At 36.4% G+C, this 15,210-nt stretch overlaps 1 protein-coding gene across 4 annotated transcripts in view; it reads right to left on the bottom strand.

Moving 5' to 3' along the window:
• The window catches only part of XPO6 (exportin 6), a 136,152-nt gene that overhangs the window by 50,746 nt on the left and 70,196 nt on the right, over positions 1 to 15,210 (bottom strand). For all 4 annotated transcript variants that reach the window (XM_074197378.1, XM_074197376.1, XM_074197377.1 and 1 more), the window contains one exon: positions 7,555 to 7,664. In XM_074197378.1, coding sequence (XP_074053479.1) covers positions 7,555 to 7,664 — 110 coding nt within the window. The remainder of the gene's footprint in view (positions 1 to 7,554; positions 7,665 to 15,210) is intronic.

Raw genomic sequence — 15,210 nt, 5'->3', positions numbered from 1 at the left:
ACAATCTTCTTTTTATCCATTCTATCATTTTACCCATTCTATTATTTAATGATGTTAAGCTCAGAATTTCTCTTAAAATTCTCTTGTCTTTAAATGTTTTGCAATTCAGTTTCTGACCTCATCACTGAACTGAAACTATTCTAATTAAACTAGCAATGACCTTTTTTATATCTGCATTTAAGAAATAAAACAAGCATTTCCATAACAAAAATAGAAAAAGATGATTGTACATGAATGTGTATTATGTATAATCTGCTATGCCTTTTAAATATACAATAAAGTATCCTGTAACTTTTCTCCCTTTTCTCTTCTCTCCCTTCTCCTGCCCTAGAAATAGCTACCATTAGGCACAAATGTGTATGCATATATGTAAAATTCACATCTGTGTATATGTAAAAATCATTCCTTATCTGCTTCAGATTATTACTTCTTTCTCGATGCAGATAGTGTCTTCCTTCATAGGTTCATATTAACTTCATAGGTTCATAGTAAATACCAAGTTACTGTGGGTGAGTATTTATGATAGTCAAAATGACTTATTTGCTCAGTTGTTCTTAAAACAATATTGCTATTACTGCACTGTATACACATTCTCTTGGTTCTGCTCATTTCACTCCATTACTCTGAGAAAGTCCATCCATATTTTTTCTAAAAAATCATCAAGCTTATAATTTCTCATAGCACAGAAATATTCCATCACAATCATACCACAACTTGTTCAAAATGAAAACTATTATATTTTCCACCATATAGATTCATTTTCTTGTTCTCTAAACAACTTTAGAAAAGACATTGTAGTGGTATTGCTGGACCAAAGGACATAGGCAGTTTAATAACTCTCCTAGCACAATTTCAGATTGCTCTTCAAAATGGTTAGATCACTTCAAAGTTCCACCAACAGTGAATTATTGTCCCAGTTTTTCAACAATCCCTCCCCCAACATTTGTCACTTTTCCCCTTCAATCATTTTAGCCAATCTGATAGGTATAAAATATAATATCAAGATATTTTAATTGACATTTCTCTAATCAATATTGAATTAAAGTACTTTTTTATATGACTATAAATTGTTTTTGACTTCATTGTAAAACTTCTTGCTCATATCATTTGACCATTTTATCAACTGAGGAATGACTCATATTCTTAAAGATTTCACAAAGTTCTTTAAACATTTGAGATGAAACCTTTACCTATGAAATTGTCTATAAAAATGCCTTTACGAATTGTGGAATTTGAACAAAGACCAAAGACTATTACCTTTAATTTTAAAAAAAAAAAGCTATTATCTTATTATATAATTTTGCTATCTCTTATCTTTTATTTTTTTTTCTTCTTAAGGATATGATATCTCTCTCAACACATTCAATTTAGATCAATGTATAGCATGGAAACAATGTAAAGACTAATAACAGACTGCCTTCTGTGGGAGGGTTGGGGGGGACGGAAGCAAGATTCGGAGAAAACTGTAATTTTCAAAATAAATAATTTTTTTTTTAGTTTTTTCAAGGCAATGGGGTTAAGTGGCTTGCCCAAGGCCACACGGCTAGGTAATTATTTAGTGTCTGAGACCAGATTTGAACCCAGGTACTCCTGACTCCAAGGCTGGTGCTTTATCCATTGCACCACCTAGCCACCCCTAAATAAAATCTTTTTAAAAATTTTTTTAAAAAGATGCCTTTACCAATTTCCTGCTTTCCTTCTGATCTTGACTAAATTTGCTTTATTTGAAACAAAACCTTTAATGTAAATGAAATTATTCATTTTATACTTCACTGTTCTCTATCATTTATTCATATATTGTACATCTATCTTGTAATATCTATTTTGTCCAAGTTTTGACCTTATCTTGATAAATGGTGTAAGATATTGGATTATGTCCAATTTCTGCCAGACTTCTTTCTAGCTGTCACAATAATTTTTACCAAATAATGAATTCTTATCCCCAAAACTTAAGTATTTACACTTATCAAACTTACGGTTAATATAGTCATTTCCTGATTAAATTGTGTGTCTAGTCTGATCCACTGAAATACCTTTCTATCTTTTAGCCAATATCAGATACTTTTGTTAATTATTACTATAACATAGTTTAAGATCTGGTACTGCTACACCTCTTTCCTTTATATTTTTCAGTCATATCTGACTCATGGGGTCTTCTTGGCAGAGATACTGGAATGGTTGGCCATTTCCTTGTCCAGCTCATTTTACAGATGAGGAAATCAAGTCAGACAGGGTCAACACAGTAAGTGTCTGAGGCCACATTTGAACTCTGACTTCAAGGCCCAGATGACCTAAAGGCTTCAAATTGGCTTATCTTCCTTGAGGGGGAAAAAGAGTTACTCTACAGGATAACTACCTGACCTTTACCAGACCAAAAAAAGAAGGCAATTACAGCAACTATCAATTGTCATCTAAATTGTTTGACAAGTACTTTCAACTACCAGGACAGCTAAATGCTGCAAAGGCTACAGCACTGGGCTTGGAATCAAGAAAACTTCCCCTTCATAAGTTCAAATCTAGTCTCAGACACAAGTTGTGAGACCCTGGGCAAAGTCACTTAACCCTATTTGCCTCAGTTTCCTCAGTAGATAGAAATAGCAAACCACTCCAGTATCTTTGCCAAGAAAACCCCAAATGGGGTCACAGAAATGACTAAAATACAACTTTCAACAATAGCTTGATAAATTACTGTCAATCAACAAGGTTAAAAACATGATGCCTCTGTGATATAAGAATCTTAACAATTCCAGTCTTTTCTGAGCTTCCAGAATAAGTCCTGTCATATGTATATACATACACATCCATATACACATACCTACACACACATGCACACACACATACAGAAATAGATACACACACATATGTATATCTGGGCTGCTGACTGTGTACACTAATGCCTAAAACATGAAATAAAAACTTTAAACCACAATTGACAGGATGTTAGTGCAGTGCCTGGGGTATTAACCACACCTACATTTTCAAATTATGACAAGAAAACATTCAAAAATACTTCCTGCAAGCAGCAGTTGGTACTAAAATTCTTTCCAAAAATGCAACTTCAAAAACATGAATGAACATTTGTCTCTATACTGCTGCTTCTTAGGAAACACATTTTACCTGATTTTTTTAGGTCTAGAAAAAAATAAAAATGCATTAAATTCTGGAAATACTAATATAATAATTACTAAAAACTCTTCTTCCTTTGGAAACAGAATACTGCAAAGAAATTAGATGCCTGAAGTAAAAGTCCTCTGGTAATACTACAGATGCAATGTGTAGGGCATCAATGTCCTCCACCACAATTTAGATGAGGATGGAGAAAGATGCTACAATACATAGATACTCAAGTTACACACAACTAGGTTCACGGTAGCTAGCAATAAATGTCACAGCAGTTAACAAACTCACACTTAACAGGATAAATCACAATAAATATACTTAATGCTCAGGCTGTCTGATATGGTGAGTCACATCTTTTTCAGGATGACAGATTATCAACAATGAGAAAAATAGTTATTCAGTATAGAAAACCAAGACTACCAGTGACAACAGTCAAAATTTGGGGGGACAAAAACCTAGGCTTTTCCAAAGAGACTGAATGTTTTTCAGAAAGGAAATTGGTTTTGGTACTTTAAACCCTACTATCACTGCAGTCAAGTATCAACACCATTTTCAAATAACATATTTTGAACAGTGATTTATCTGTAAAACCAACCATTTTAAGATGTGGAAGGAAAAGTCTTTCTACAACACACTCCTGGAACCAAGGTCTGACTACTCTACATAACTGTTAATAAAAGAGAAATATATTAGCTTTTATACAGAATCATTCAAAAACATTAATATTAATGTTAGGATTAACGTAAAATTAATTTAACAATCTAATTTTTGCTCTTTAAAAAAATTCTCTCTAACTCTTCTAGAAATCTTGTCAGGCTTGTGTCCAATTTGCATTTTTCTTTGAGGCTTTGTTTATAGATGTTTTCAAGTGACTGCCTTCTGAGTTTGTGTCTTGCATTTCCTTGTCACTATATTAGCACTTTATGGTCTGATTTTTATGTCTGCTCATTCTTCCAGACCATTCCTTGACTCTGAACTTAAGGTTAGTGTTGGGCTCTGCTCACATGAAGGGATGCAACTGGCCTGAGCTTCTGTTATATCTTTCTGCTGCTTTCACAACTCAGTCTCAGAACCTGCAAGTTTTCACTATTTCCAAAGATACAAGGAGAATCTGTCTGTTCTTAGCTCAAAGAGCATAGCACCTTTGATGAGGGCATGGTATCTGTGAATGGTACTGTGCTAGCTCTTCCAGGGTTCTTCAAAGGGACCTTGAGAGTGTCCTCCTATTGCTTCTTCTGACTTCCTACTGATTCCAAGTCCAGTGCTTAGCCACTGCACCACTTAGTTGCTCCCTTTGTTGTACTGTTCTCCTGGCCTGCAAATTCCTGACTTTTAATTTCCATCAGATGACTTATATTTGGTTAAGTTTCTGCAGACTACTACTGCTTGAGTCAATCACTCTTAATCCATTGGACAGGTTCTACTATTGAAAGCAACTGAACTGGGGGCTTCTCTTTTGTTCTGATTTGCCTTGGTTTATTTCTCTTACATGTATGTGCAGGATTAAAGTTAAAAACTGAGCCCTCCATTTGCTCTTGGACTCAGAGTCAACACAACTATGGTTCTGGAATTTGTTTCTTGCTCCTCACATAGGGTCCCCCCCGTTCTCTCTCCACAACACTCACTCCTCTCTGCCAGAGAGGAACCTGGAACCAGGTACAGGGTGACAGCTTCAAGATGGTACTTGTTTAGGCTTCAAGAGCTAGTAGAGGGATGAAACACTATCCCTGGACTTTCAGTCTTATTGTCCTTGGGTGCTGGGCTACTCCCTGCTTCTGTCTGTTATGGTATCACTACTGGTACCACACTGTACACCTGGCCAGACTTTTGTATCTGCAGACACTCTTCACTTGCCTTAAGCTGACAATAGAAAAATGACTCACTATAACTTATTCTTGTCCTCCTTATTAGAATTTAGTTTGGTGCTCTTTGTCATTGTAGGGAAGGATATGAAAGAGTTATGGCAAAATGCTAGCTCTCACTTAGCCATCTTGACTCCACCTCTACAATTATGATTTTTAGGCATATTGGCATGTGTTCGGGATAATGGATGACACTTTTCCAGTCACCAACAGAGGGAAGCAACAATGCTTTAAGCAAGATATTTTTTTTTTGCAAGGCAATGGAGTTAAGTGATTTGCCCAAGGTCACACAGCTAGCTAATTATTAAGTGTTTGAGGTCAATTTGAACTCAGGTCCTCCTGACTCCAGTGCTGGTAATCTTAAGTACCACCAAGATGCCCCTAAGCAAGACATTTTTTCAGTGATGATATTAATGTCTTCAACAAGGACAAAAATGGCATCAGGGTCTGCTATTGCACTAAAGGTAAATTATTCAATTTGAAAAAGCTGCAAATCAAGACTAAAATAGAGGAAGAGTTATATGACTTTTTGCTCACAAATGATTATGTGCTCAATGCAGTCTCTGAGGCTGAGATGCAACAAAGTATGGATCAACAATTCCTTGCTGCTTATGCTAATTCTGTCCTAACAACTAACACCAAGAAAACAGGGTTTCTCCATCAGCCAACACCATACCATCCTTACATGGAATCACTAGAGGCATAGTTTTATTGTATATATTACATTGGGATGTCCACAGAGATGATGAGGTCAGTGCATGCATGCATTGACAGAGCTAGTTCAATATTTGGGAGTCTCCAAAGGGAAGTGTAGGAAAGGAGACAGTCTACCAGCTCTATAGAGCTATAATGCTGACTTCATTATTGTATGCCTGTGAAACCTAAACAATATGCTAGCAGAAAACCAGGAAAACTGACTCACTTCCATTGAACTGTCTTAGAAAATCCTCAAGATCATCTAGCAATATAAGATACCAGACACACCAAGGTCCTTTTTCTCAAGCTGAACCACCAGGCATGTAAACTCAACAAGAGAGAACATTACTCCTATGGGCTGGTTGGGTTGTTCAAATGCCAAACATATGTTTTCCAAAGAATATTCTACTGAAAAGTCATTTCAAGATCAAGTATTCAAATGGAGGTCAGAAGAAATGGTACTAGCACAGTACCACTCACAACATGCCAAGCCTGCATCAAAGAAGGTACTATACTCCATGAGCTAAGCAGAACTGCAGTAGCTCAAAGGAAACATGAGATGTACAAATTTAGAGGCATCTCCATTCCAAATAGTCATATGGACTATGTGTGCCTGACCTATAGTAGAGCTGTCTCATCAGTCACAGTCAAATAAACTTGACCCCAACATAGTGATATGATTTTAGTCTTCCTCGAAAACAAAGAACCAATCAACCAATAATTTTCAAAGAGGATTATGCCAGAAAGAGGAAGTGCTATTTTGCAATGAGGGTTTCTGATATATGAATATACTTGTAATAACCACATCTGAACCAACATAATCTCCCAATGTAGGACTTCCTTTTTGTAACTAAAAGATAGTATTTTTGACTAAAGTAGTAACTTGTTAATATCTGTATTATAAATACTCTGGATTGGTTTTTTAAGTGTAGTTTACAACACATAATTCCAATGTCTTATTTACACCTATAAAATAAAGAGATTGAACTGACCTCAATGGTCACCTAGTCCAAACTGAATCCCTTCTACGACACATTAACAAATGGTCATCCTTGCACAATTACAACAATAGGAAATTCACTACTTTTACATGTCAATCCATTCAAATGGAAGCCAGTTTCATATCTAAGCAATACACACAAACATAAAATAATGGCTATATATATATAGCCAGTATTTTCTAAGTAAATGAATTACAAATAAATTATGATAGCTGTAAATTGTTTAAAATCTAAATAAATTCCACTATAATGGGGCTAACTCTAGGCTAGTACAAAATGGTAATTGGATTGTTAACTCATGAGCTGCCACAACATGTATCAAATAAGAGGCAATATTTTTAAATAGATTTAAAATTTTAACAATACAGTCTGCCCTCTTGCTTTTTTATAGTATTAACATCTCAAGTGATACTATAATCTAAATTCTACCCAATACTGCATATAATTTAATAAGACAATGAAAGTTTTTTTCTGTGGACCAAAATTCTTATTCCTCTCATTGAGAAATATACTAAGCATCTATCAATTAAAAACACTTAGTTACTTTAAGAGTTTGCAAATACTTAGCCTGAATTTGACTGTTTAACTAGCAGGTTGAACCTTGCAACTAATCATAAAATAATGTGCTTCATTAGATCCAAAAATTTCTCTGCAGTATAATTCTCAATATCATGTTAATGAGCTTAAAAAAAACCTAGAAATGTGTGATGGGCATGTAAATGAGGTTTAAGGAAAATATGTGCAATGGCAATTCTATATTTTTAAGTTAACATGATCTTGTCTAACATCAGAGAATCGTCTTTGTCATTTCTTTTAGACCACAAGGGGTATCAATAAATGCCATTTCAGTTTCAAGCAACAATTTTATTCTTTACCTGCTGAGTACAGCTTCTTTGTCTGCCAAACGACTTTTAATTTTACTAGTCAGGTAGTCCAAAAAAAGGGTCCAGATATCCAAACAAGAGAAGTAACCTTCATGGGTAGGCTATAATACAAAAGAAATACAAATAATAAAATTAATAAAAATAGAAATTGCTCATTTTTGAAGAAGCTGAATTCCAAACAAAGGGGCAGCTAGGTGGCGCAGTGGATACAGCACCAGCTTTGGAGTCAGGAAGACCTGAATTCAAGTATGACCTCAGACACTTAATAATTACCTAGCTGTGTCACGTTGGGCAAGTCACTTAACCCCATTGCCTTAAAGTTTTAAAAAAGAGTTAAAAACAAAAGCATGTTTCCTCCTAAACAAATATGCCTCCAATATGTGAAATCAAAGAACTTCAATTCATTTTTGCAAATGCAGCCCCTTAATTTTTTTTGCCACAGAGAATCAAGTTAAAAGCTTTATATATAGTTATAGAAAAACTCTTCTAATAGATGTTATATAGAAGTTTTGTTAGTAAGGAGAATCAACAAATAAATCTTCTAAAACCAAAGGTTTGTTTTAGTGGTTAAAAAAAAAAGATAAAGAACTGAATTTAGGACTTCTGATTAAGATGGTGACATAGGGAGCAGGTGCAGTGAATAGAACACCAGCCCTGAAGTCAAGAGGACCTGAGTTCAAATCCAGCCTAAGATGCTTAATAATTACCTAGTTGTGTGACCTTGGGCAAATTACTTAACCCCACTACCTTGCCAAAAGAAAAAAAAAAGATGGTGCCATAAAAAGTTGCCCAAAAGTACAACCTCTTACACACTATTCTGAAAAGAAACCCAGATAAGAAAAATAATTTTTAAAAAAAGATTTTCTGTCTGATCCACAACTGTACAAAGATAAAACCAGAATAAAGGATCATATCGGGGAAGCTAGTTCAAGATCCAATAATTAGATTTGAATACCGCAAACACAGAGAGAATGGTCATGCCAAGGAAGACAATGCGCACTGGGATCTAGTATATGTTCTAAATGAGTACACTTTAGGGCTTCTCAATTCAGTTGATAGCCATAACTGGGGTCTGAGCCAGAATCCAGGACAGTCCTAGCTTAATAGAAGAGAATTGGGGTATAAGGTATGCCTACATAAGTCGCTGTAGAGGGTGACATGATCACAGCAATAAACAAGGCCAAGTCAGGCCCAAAATATCCAAAAAGAAAAACCCTGTAAGAGGTCTAAAATCAGCACAATCACTAACATTCAAATGAACTATGTTGGAGTTATAGCAGAAAATGGTACCAACTTCTAAATGAAGGTTTTTTTGAAGGAGGAGAAAACAGACTGAGGCCAATGGACCACCTGGAGCCTGAGACAGAAATTCAGCCCAGTCTGAGCAGCTCATTTAGAATGGCAATAGTTAACAGCATCCAAACTACAAATCAGAACCAAACTGGGTCTACTCAACCCTTCCCAAAGTGCCAGAAGTGGTAGAGCCTGACCAAAGTCCCAATCCAATAACTAATCTGAGTATATCCAATTCAATAGAATTGAAGGAAATAGAAGGAATAGAAGAAAACATGAAAGACAATGGAGAAATTCTATGAGTTGTGAAATCTAAGAAGTAATCCCAGAAGAAGACAAAAATAAAACTTTGAAGAAAAACAAAACTCCCTGGCTACAAGGACAGGATCAGCTAAAAAATTTTAAGTGTAAAAATATAAAGGGAAAAAATATATGCAATATAACTCTCCAGGAATTTTCTATTCTGCATAAATAGAGGTATCTGCCAGGGTCAGTAGTAAAATCAAACAATTGCTGATCAGGGAAAATACAGGGTCTTAGAAACTATCTACCCCAATTCCTTTATATCATAGATGAAAATGCTGAGGCCCAGCTAGGCTAAATGACTTATCAAAGGTCAAAAAGGTCATTTAAGTAGAAGAGGCCAGATGCAAACCCAGAGTTTCCAAGTCTAGACCTCTTTCCACATATTACCTCTTTCTGAGGCCTCTCTTTCTTCCTCCACATTACAAGGTCAATTCAACTTAATTCAAATTAAATACTTCTTATGAACAAGGCATAGTCCTACAACCCGAGCTCAAAGCTTGTCATCTGGCACAGTCTGTTCCCACTCTTTAGTCAAAGTTTCCCTTCCATAGCACTATTCACTACTTGACATACACTACAATATGATTCTGATGACTGGATCAGAAAAGTGAGGAAGTTGAAAAGCAAAGTTATATAGGTTCATCTGAAATCTAAAAAATACTGATATGTAGAGGCAATTTACAGATGAGGAAATTAAAGCGATCCATAGTCATATGAAAAACTGCTCTAAATCATTACTGATTAGAGAAATACAAATTAAAGCCTCTCTAAGCTACCACCTCACACCTCTCAGATTGGCCAATATGACCAGAAAGGACAATGATCAATGTTGAAAGGGATGTGGGAAATCTGGGACACTAATGCATTGTTGGTGGAGTTGTGAACTGATTCAACCTTTCTGGAGAGCAATTTGGAATTATGCCCAAAGGGCAATAAAAATGTGCATTCCCTTTAATCCAGCAGTACCACTACTGGGTCTATGCCCTGAAGAGATCACAAAAAGGGCATCACTTGTATAAAAATATTCATAGCAGCTCTGTCTGTGGTGGCAAAGAATTGGAAATTGAGTGAATGTTCATCAGTTGGGGAATGGCTGAACAAATTGTGGTATATGTACCTTATGGTACATATGTACCTTATGGTATGTTCTATTAGAAACCAGAAGAGATGGGAATTCAGAGAAGCCTGGGAAGGCTTGCATGAACTGATGCTGAGTGAGATGAGCAGAACCAGAACATTGTAAAAGCAACATGGGGGTGATGATCAACTTAATGGACTTGCTCATTTCATCAGTGCAACAATCAGGGACAATTTGGGGCTCTCTGCAATGGAGAATACCATCTGTATCCAGAGAAAGAATTGTGGAGTTTAAACAAAGACCAAAGAATATCACCTTTAATTTTACAAAAAGTCATCTTATGTATTATGTAAGTTTGCTATATCTTATATTTTATTTTTTCCTTAAGGACATGATTTTTCTCTCAATACATCCAATTTTGATCAATGGAATCAATGTAAAGATGATCAGACTGCCTTCTGTGAGGGGGGGTGGAGAGAGAGAGAGAGAGAAGCAAGATTGAAGGGAAATTGTAAAATTCAAAAAAAAGAAATATTTGTTATATTTGTCCAACTTTATATTAATAAACAAGAAAACATCGATTTCTGGTCTACCATCTACCTACATTATCAAAGAAAGAAGGAAAAAAAAAAGAATAGCAGATATAAATCTGGAAAATCCTCTTCTATTCTGAATTCTATAGCAAACTGCCCCTGCTCTTTCACTAAATTTCTATCTTTCCCTATCTCCTGGTTCCTTCCCTGCTGCTTAAAGGGGGAGGAAGCCAGGCAAGGAAGCACAAAATAAAGAGAATAACTACTTAGTCATGATAACAATATTCAAGATGTAGAATTTCTTCAACAAAAAAAAAACAACAAAAGTTGTTCATTTTCAAGTTTCCTTAATGGCTCTGATGAGATGTTCCAAATTATCTAGCTACTTCTCTACATTTTTGCATCTTAACAAATAGCAGCTTAACAGCTAAGGGTTATTTTCTACTGCTCTTGGTCCTCTTTCACATCTCTCAAGATTTTGCTCTAAATTTTGCTACCTAAAGGTAGCATAAAGAGTTTAAAATCATTATACTGCTAATAGGATAGTTAATCCCATTTAATCCAAATCCTACTGCTGCACTAGGATACTACTTAGGTCAATTTGTGTGAGAAAAAAAAGATTTTTTACCCACATCATCTTCATTGTCAAAAATACCCTTGTTTGGGGCAGCTAGCTGGTACAATAGAATACCAGTCCTGGAATCAGGAGGACCCGAGTTCAAATCTGACTTCAGACACTTAATAATAAATGACTAGCTGTGTGACCTTGGGCAAGTCACTTAACCCCATTGCCTTGCCAAAAAAAAATCCTTGTTTGTTCAGTGATCAAAGATAATTCTAAAAGACTTGTGATGGAAAATGCTATCCACATCCAGAGAAAAAACTATGGAGTGTGAATGTAGAGCAAAGCGTGCTATATTTACTTTTTAAAACTAGTTTTGTTTTTTCTTTTTTTCTCATGTTTTTTTCCCCCTTTAGTTCTAACTCTTCTTTCACATTGAATATGGAAATATGTTGAACATGACTGTACATGTATAACCTGTATCAGATTACTCACTGTCATGGGGAAGAGGAGAGGTAAGGGAAGGAGGTAGAAAAATGTGGAACTCAAAAGCTTACAAAAAGATGGTGCATGTTAACTGAAAAATAAATAAAATAACATTCAAAAATATACCCTCATTTGAACTGACCTTCTTGTTAGGTAAAGTCCTTTATCTCAACTTCCTTTCATGGAGAATGCATCTAGAGTTGGTGTCTCCATTTCTGTTACCCTCACTCAATCTAAACCCCCTCGATTGGACTTCAACCTTAATCATTCAAATGAAATATCAATGATCTCTTTAACTGCCAAATCTAATTCTTTTCTCATTCCTCATCCTTCTTAACCTCTCTATGATCTTTGACATTATTGATCATCCTCCTCTCCTAAAAATTTTCTTCTTATGAATTTCCAAGCTACTATTTCCTCCTGGTTTTCCTCTTACCTACCTCTCTGGCAACCCTTCATTCTTCTTTGCTGGATCTTCATCCAGGACATGAGGCTCCCCTCCCCAAGGCTCTGCCCTGGGCCCTCCTCTCCTTATACAACCTCACTTGGTGACCTCAGTAGCTCCCAGGGGTTTAATATCCATTTCTACACAAACAATGATTAGATCTACAGATCTAGCCCTAATCTCTCCCCAACACAACAGACATGCATCATCAACTACCTCATTGTATCAAACTAGATATCTTATAAACTAAAACTCATTATACATCCATAAAAGAATGCATTCCCCACAAACCGTCCCCTTCTTCCAAACTTCCTTATTGATGTGAGAATGTCACTATTCTCCATTTACCAGGCTGAAAATCACTGTGTTCACCTGAACTCCTCACTCACTATTTTCCCAAGTATTCAACGTTACCCTAGGTCTTGACTACCTGATGTCCCTTTCTCACAATTCAGCCATCTCTTTGGTTCAGTTTTTTATCTTCTCATACTTGGATAATCTCAATAAACTTTTGGTGACTCTTCTTCCCTCAAATCTTTCCTAGCTCCATTCCATCCTTCACTCAGCTGCACAAGTGATATTCCTAAAATACAAGTCTGTCCATCCTTTCCTGCTCCCTACCTGCATAAACTTTAGTGTCTCCCTCTTACCTCCAAGACCAAATAAAAAATCCTGTTTGGAATTTAAAACCTGGTCCCTTCCTGCCATTCCAAAATTCTTAAGACCTTACTCCCAGGGGCAGCTAGGTGGCGCAGTGAATAGAGCACGGGCCTTGGAGTCAGGAGTACCTGAGTTCAAATTTGACCTCAGACACTTAATAATTACCTAGCCATGAGGCCTTGGGCAAGCCACTTAACCCCATTGCCTTGAAAAAAAAATCTAAAAAAAAAAAAAAGACCTTACTCCCCATTCCAAATACAATAAATGCCTTCTTGCGGTTTCTCACACAATATACTCCCATCTCCTGCCTCCTTGTCTTTTCACTGGAGGTTTGCCATGCCTAGAAAGCTCTTCCTCCTCATGTCTACCCCTTGGATCCTGGGCTTCCTTCAAAGGTCCCTTCTGAAGAGACCTTTCTTGCTCTCCCCATCCCATCTTAGCCTAACCCACTCCTGCTGTCTTGCTAGTTCAAAGAACTTGAAAGTAGAAATTCCTTTCCAGGGGAATTTGCTAATCTATAATGTGAATGGACCTTGAAATGTGTAAAGTGATTTTGTAAGGAAAACTAACCTAACCCTATCCTTTAAGATAATTTCCTTCATAGTAATATGTATATCAATGTTCACAGTAGCAAAGCTAGGGCATCAATTCCACTCTTCTTATTTCCAAATCAGTACCGTTTCCATTCCTTATAAGATTTCACCTCTATCTTCCTTATCACTTCTATTTCCAAAGAAGAGTTCAAAGGTCACCTAATCTAACCAAAACAAGAACTTCTAAAACATACCCAACACTTAGCCTTTCTCTGAAAAACTACTTCCCAAGATGGCTCAAAAACTTTTCTTTATATCAAACCTGCCAATCTGCTACTTCCACACCTCGTTCCCAGTTCATGCCTTCTAAGGCCTGAAACAATAAGGATCATCTCTCTTCTACAGAACAGCACTTCAAATACTCTAAGATAGCTACCATCTTTCCTGACTTCTTTTTTATCAGTGTAGTAGAGGTCTTCAACCAAATCTCTTATGATAATATTTCAAGGTCTTTCACCAACCTGGTTGCTGTTTTCTGAATATTCACCATCCTGTCAACAACTTTCTTAAAATATGGCCTCCAGAACTAAACACAACATTCCAAATATAGTCTGATCGAAGCAGAATAAACAATAAACAATCATTCGCCTCCTCCAGAATAATTTATCCTCAATGCAAACTAAGCCTGCAGAAAATTTTGAAATTCGGTAATATTACACTATTGATTAAGATTGGACAAGCATCTATTGGGACTTCCAGCCAAGATGGCAGAGAGAAGACAGGCAACAGTTCTAAAGTCTCCTGATCTTTCCCCATCTATGACATGAAACAAACCCCTCTTAACAGAAATTCAACCCACAAAACCCAGAAAGAAAAGCCACAAGAAAGAACATCAACCTCAGGATTTGTCTTCTGCAGCTCTGGGCACAGGTGTGTGAGCAGAAGAACCAGTCCAGCTGACAATAGGGAGAGGAATGATCTCACCCCAGAGCAAAGTCCACTACTGATTAAAGGCAAAAGAATTCAATAGTTTCAACCCCTCCCTTCAAGCTAAGGGAAAAAGGCCTCAATCAAGGTCACAGACAATCCAGAGAAAGCAACCAGCACCTCCTACTGGCCAGCCAGAGAAATTACACTCAGTGAGTAACGCCTCTTGGGATCCCAACACCAAACCCCTGTGAACCAGCCCCTCCACAACTCAAGGTCTTAGCAAAATGAAGAAAGGTCAGCAGAAAGGTAGATCCATAGAAAAATTCTTGGAAGGAAAATACCCTAACTCAGAGAGTCCTAGAACCTCTGAGGAGAATATGATCTGGTCTCCAGCACAGAAAGACTCCCTTGAAGAAATAAGGAAGGAGTTTAAAAATCAACTGGAAAATTTGGGAGAGACAATTAATACCTTGCAACAAGTAAACAAATCCTTGGAAAATACAACTAGTCAAATACAAAATGAGAATAAATCTCTCAGATCCTCAATTAGTCAAATGCAAAAAGAAAATAATTCTCTCAAAGCCTCAATTGGTCAAATGGAAAGCTCTTTTAAAAATAGAACTGACCAATTGGAAAAGGAGTTGTAAAAGGTTAATGAAGAAAACTCCTCCCTAAAAAAAGAATGGAGTCTGCAGAAACTAATGACTTCATGAGACAGCAAGAGCCTGTTAAACAAAATCAAAAAATAGAAAAAAATAGAAGAAAATGTAAAATACCTCATCAGCAAAACCACTGACCTCAAGAATAGGTCGAGGAGGGGC

The sequence above is a fragment of the Macrotis lagotis genome, chromosome 8 (assembly GCF_037893015.1).
Source record: "Macrotis lagotis isolate mMagLag1 chromosome 8, bilby.v1.9.chrom.fasta, whole genome shotgun sequence".
Lineage (NCBI taxonomy): Eukaryota > Metazoa > Chordata > Mammalia > Peramelemorphia > Peramelidae > Macrotis > Macrotis lagotis.
Note: the sequence above shows the minus strand (reverse complement) of the source record. Positions and strands in the feature narration are given on the sequence as shown.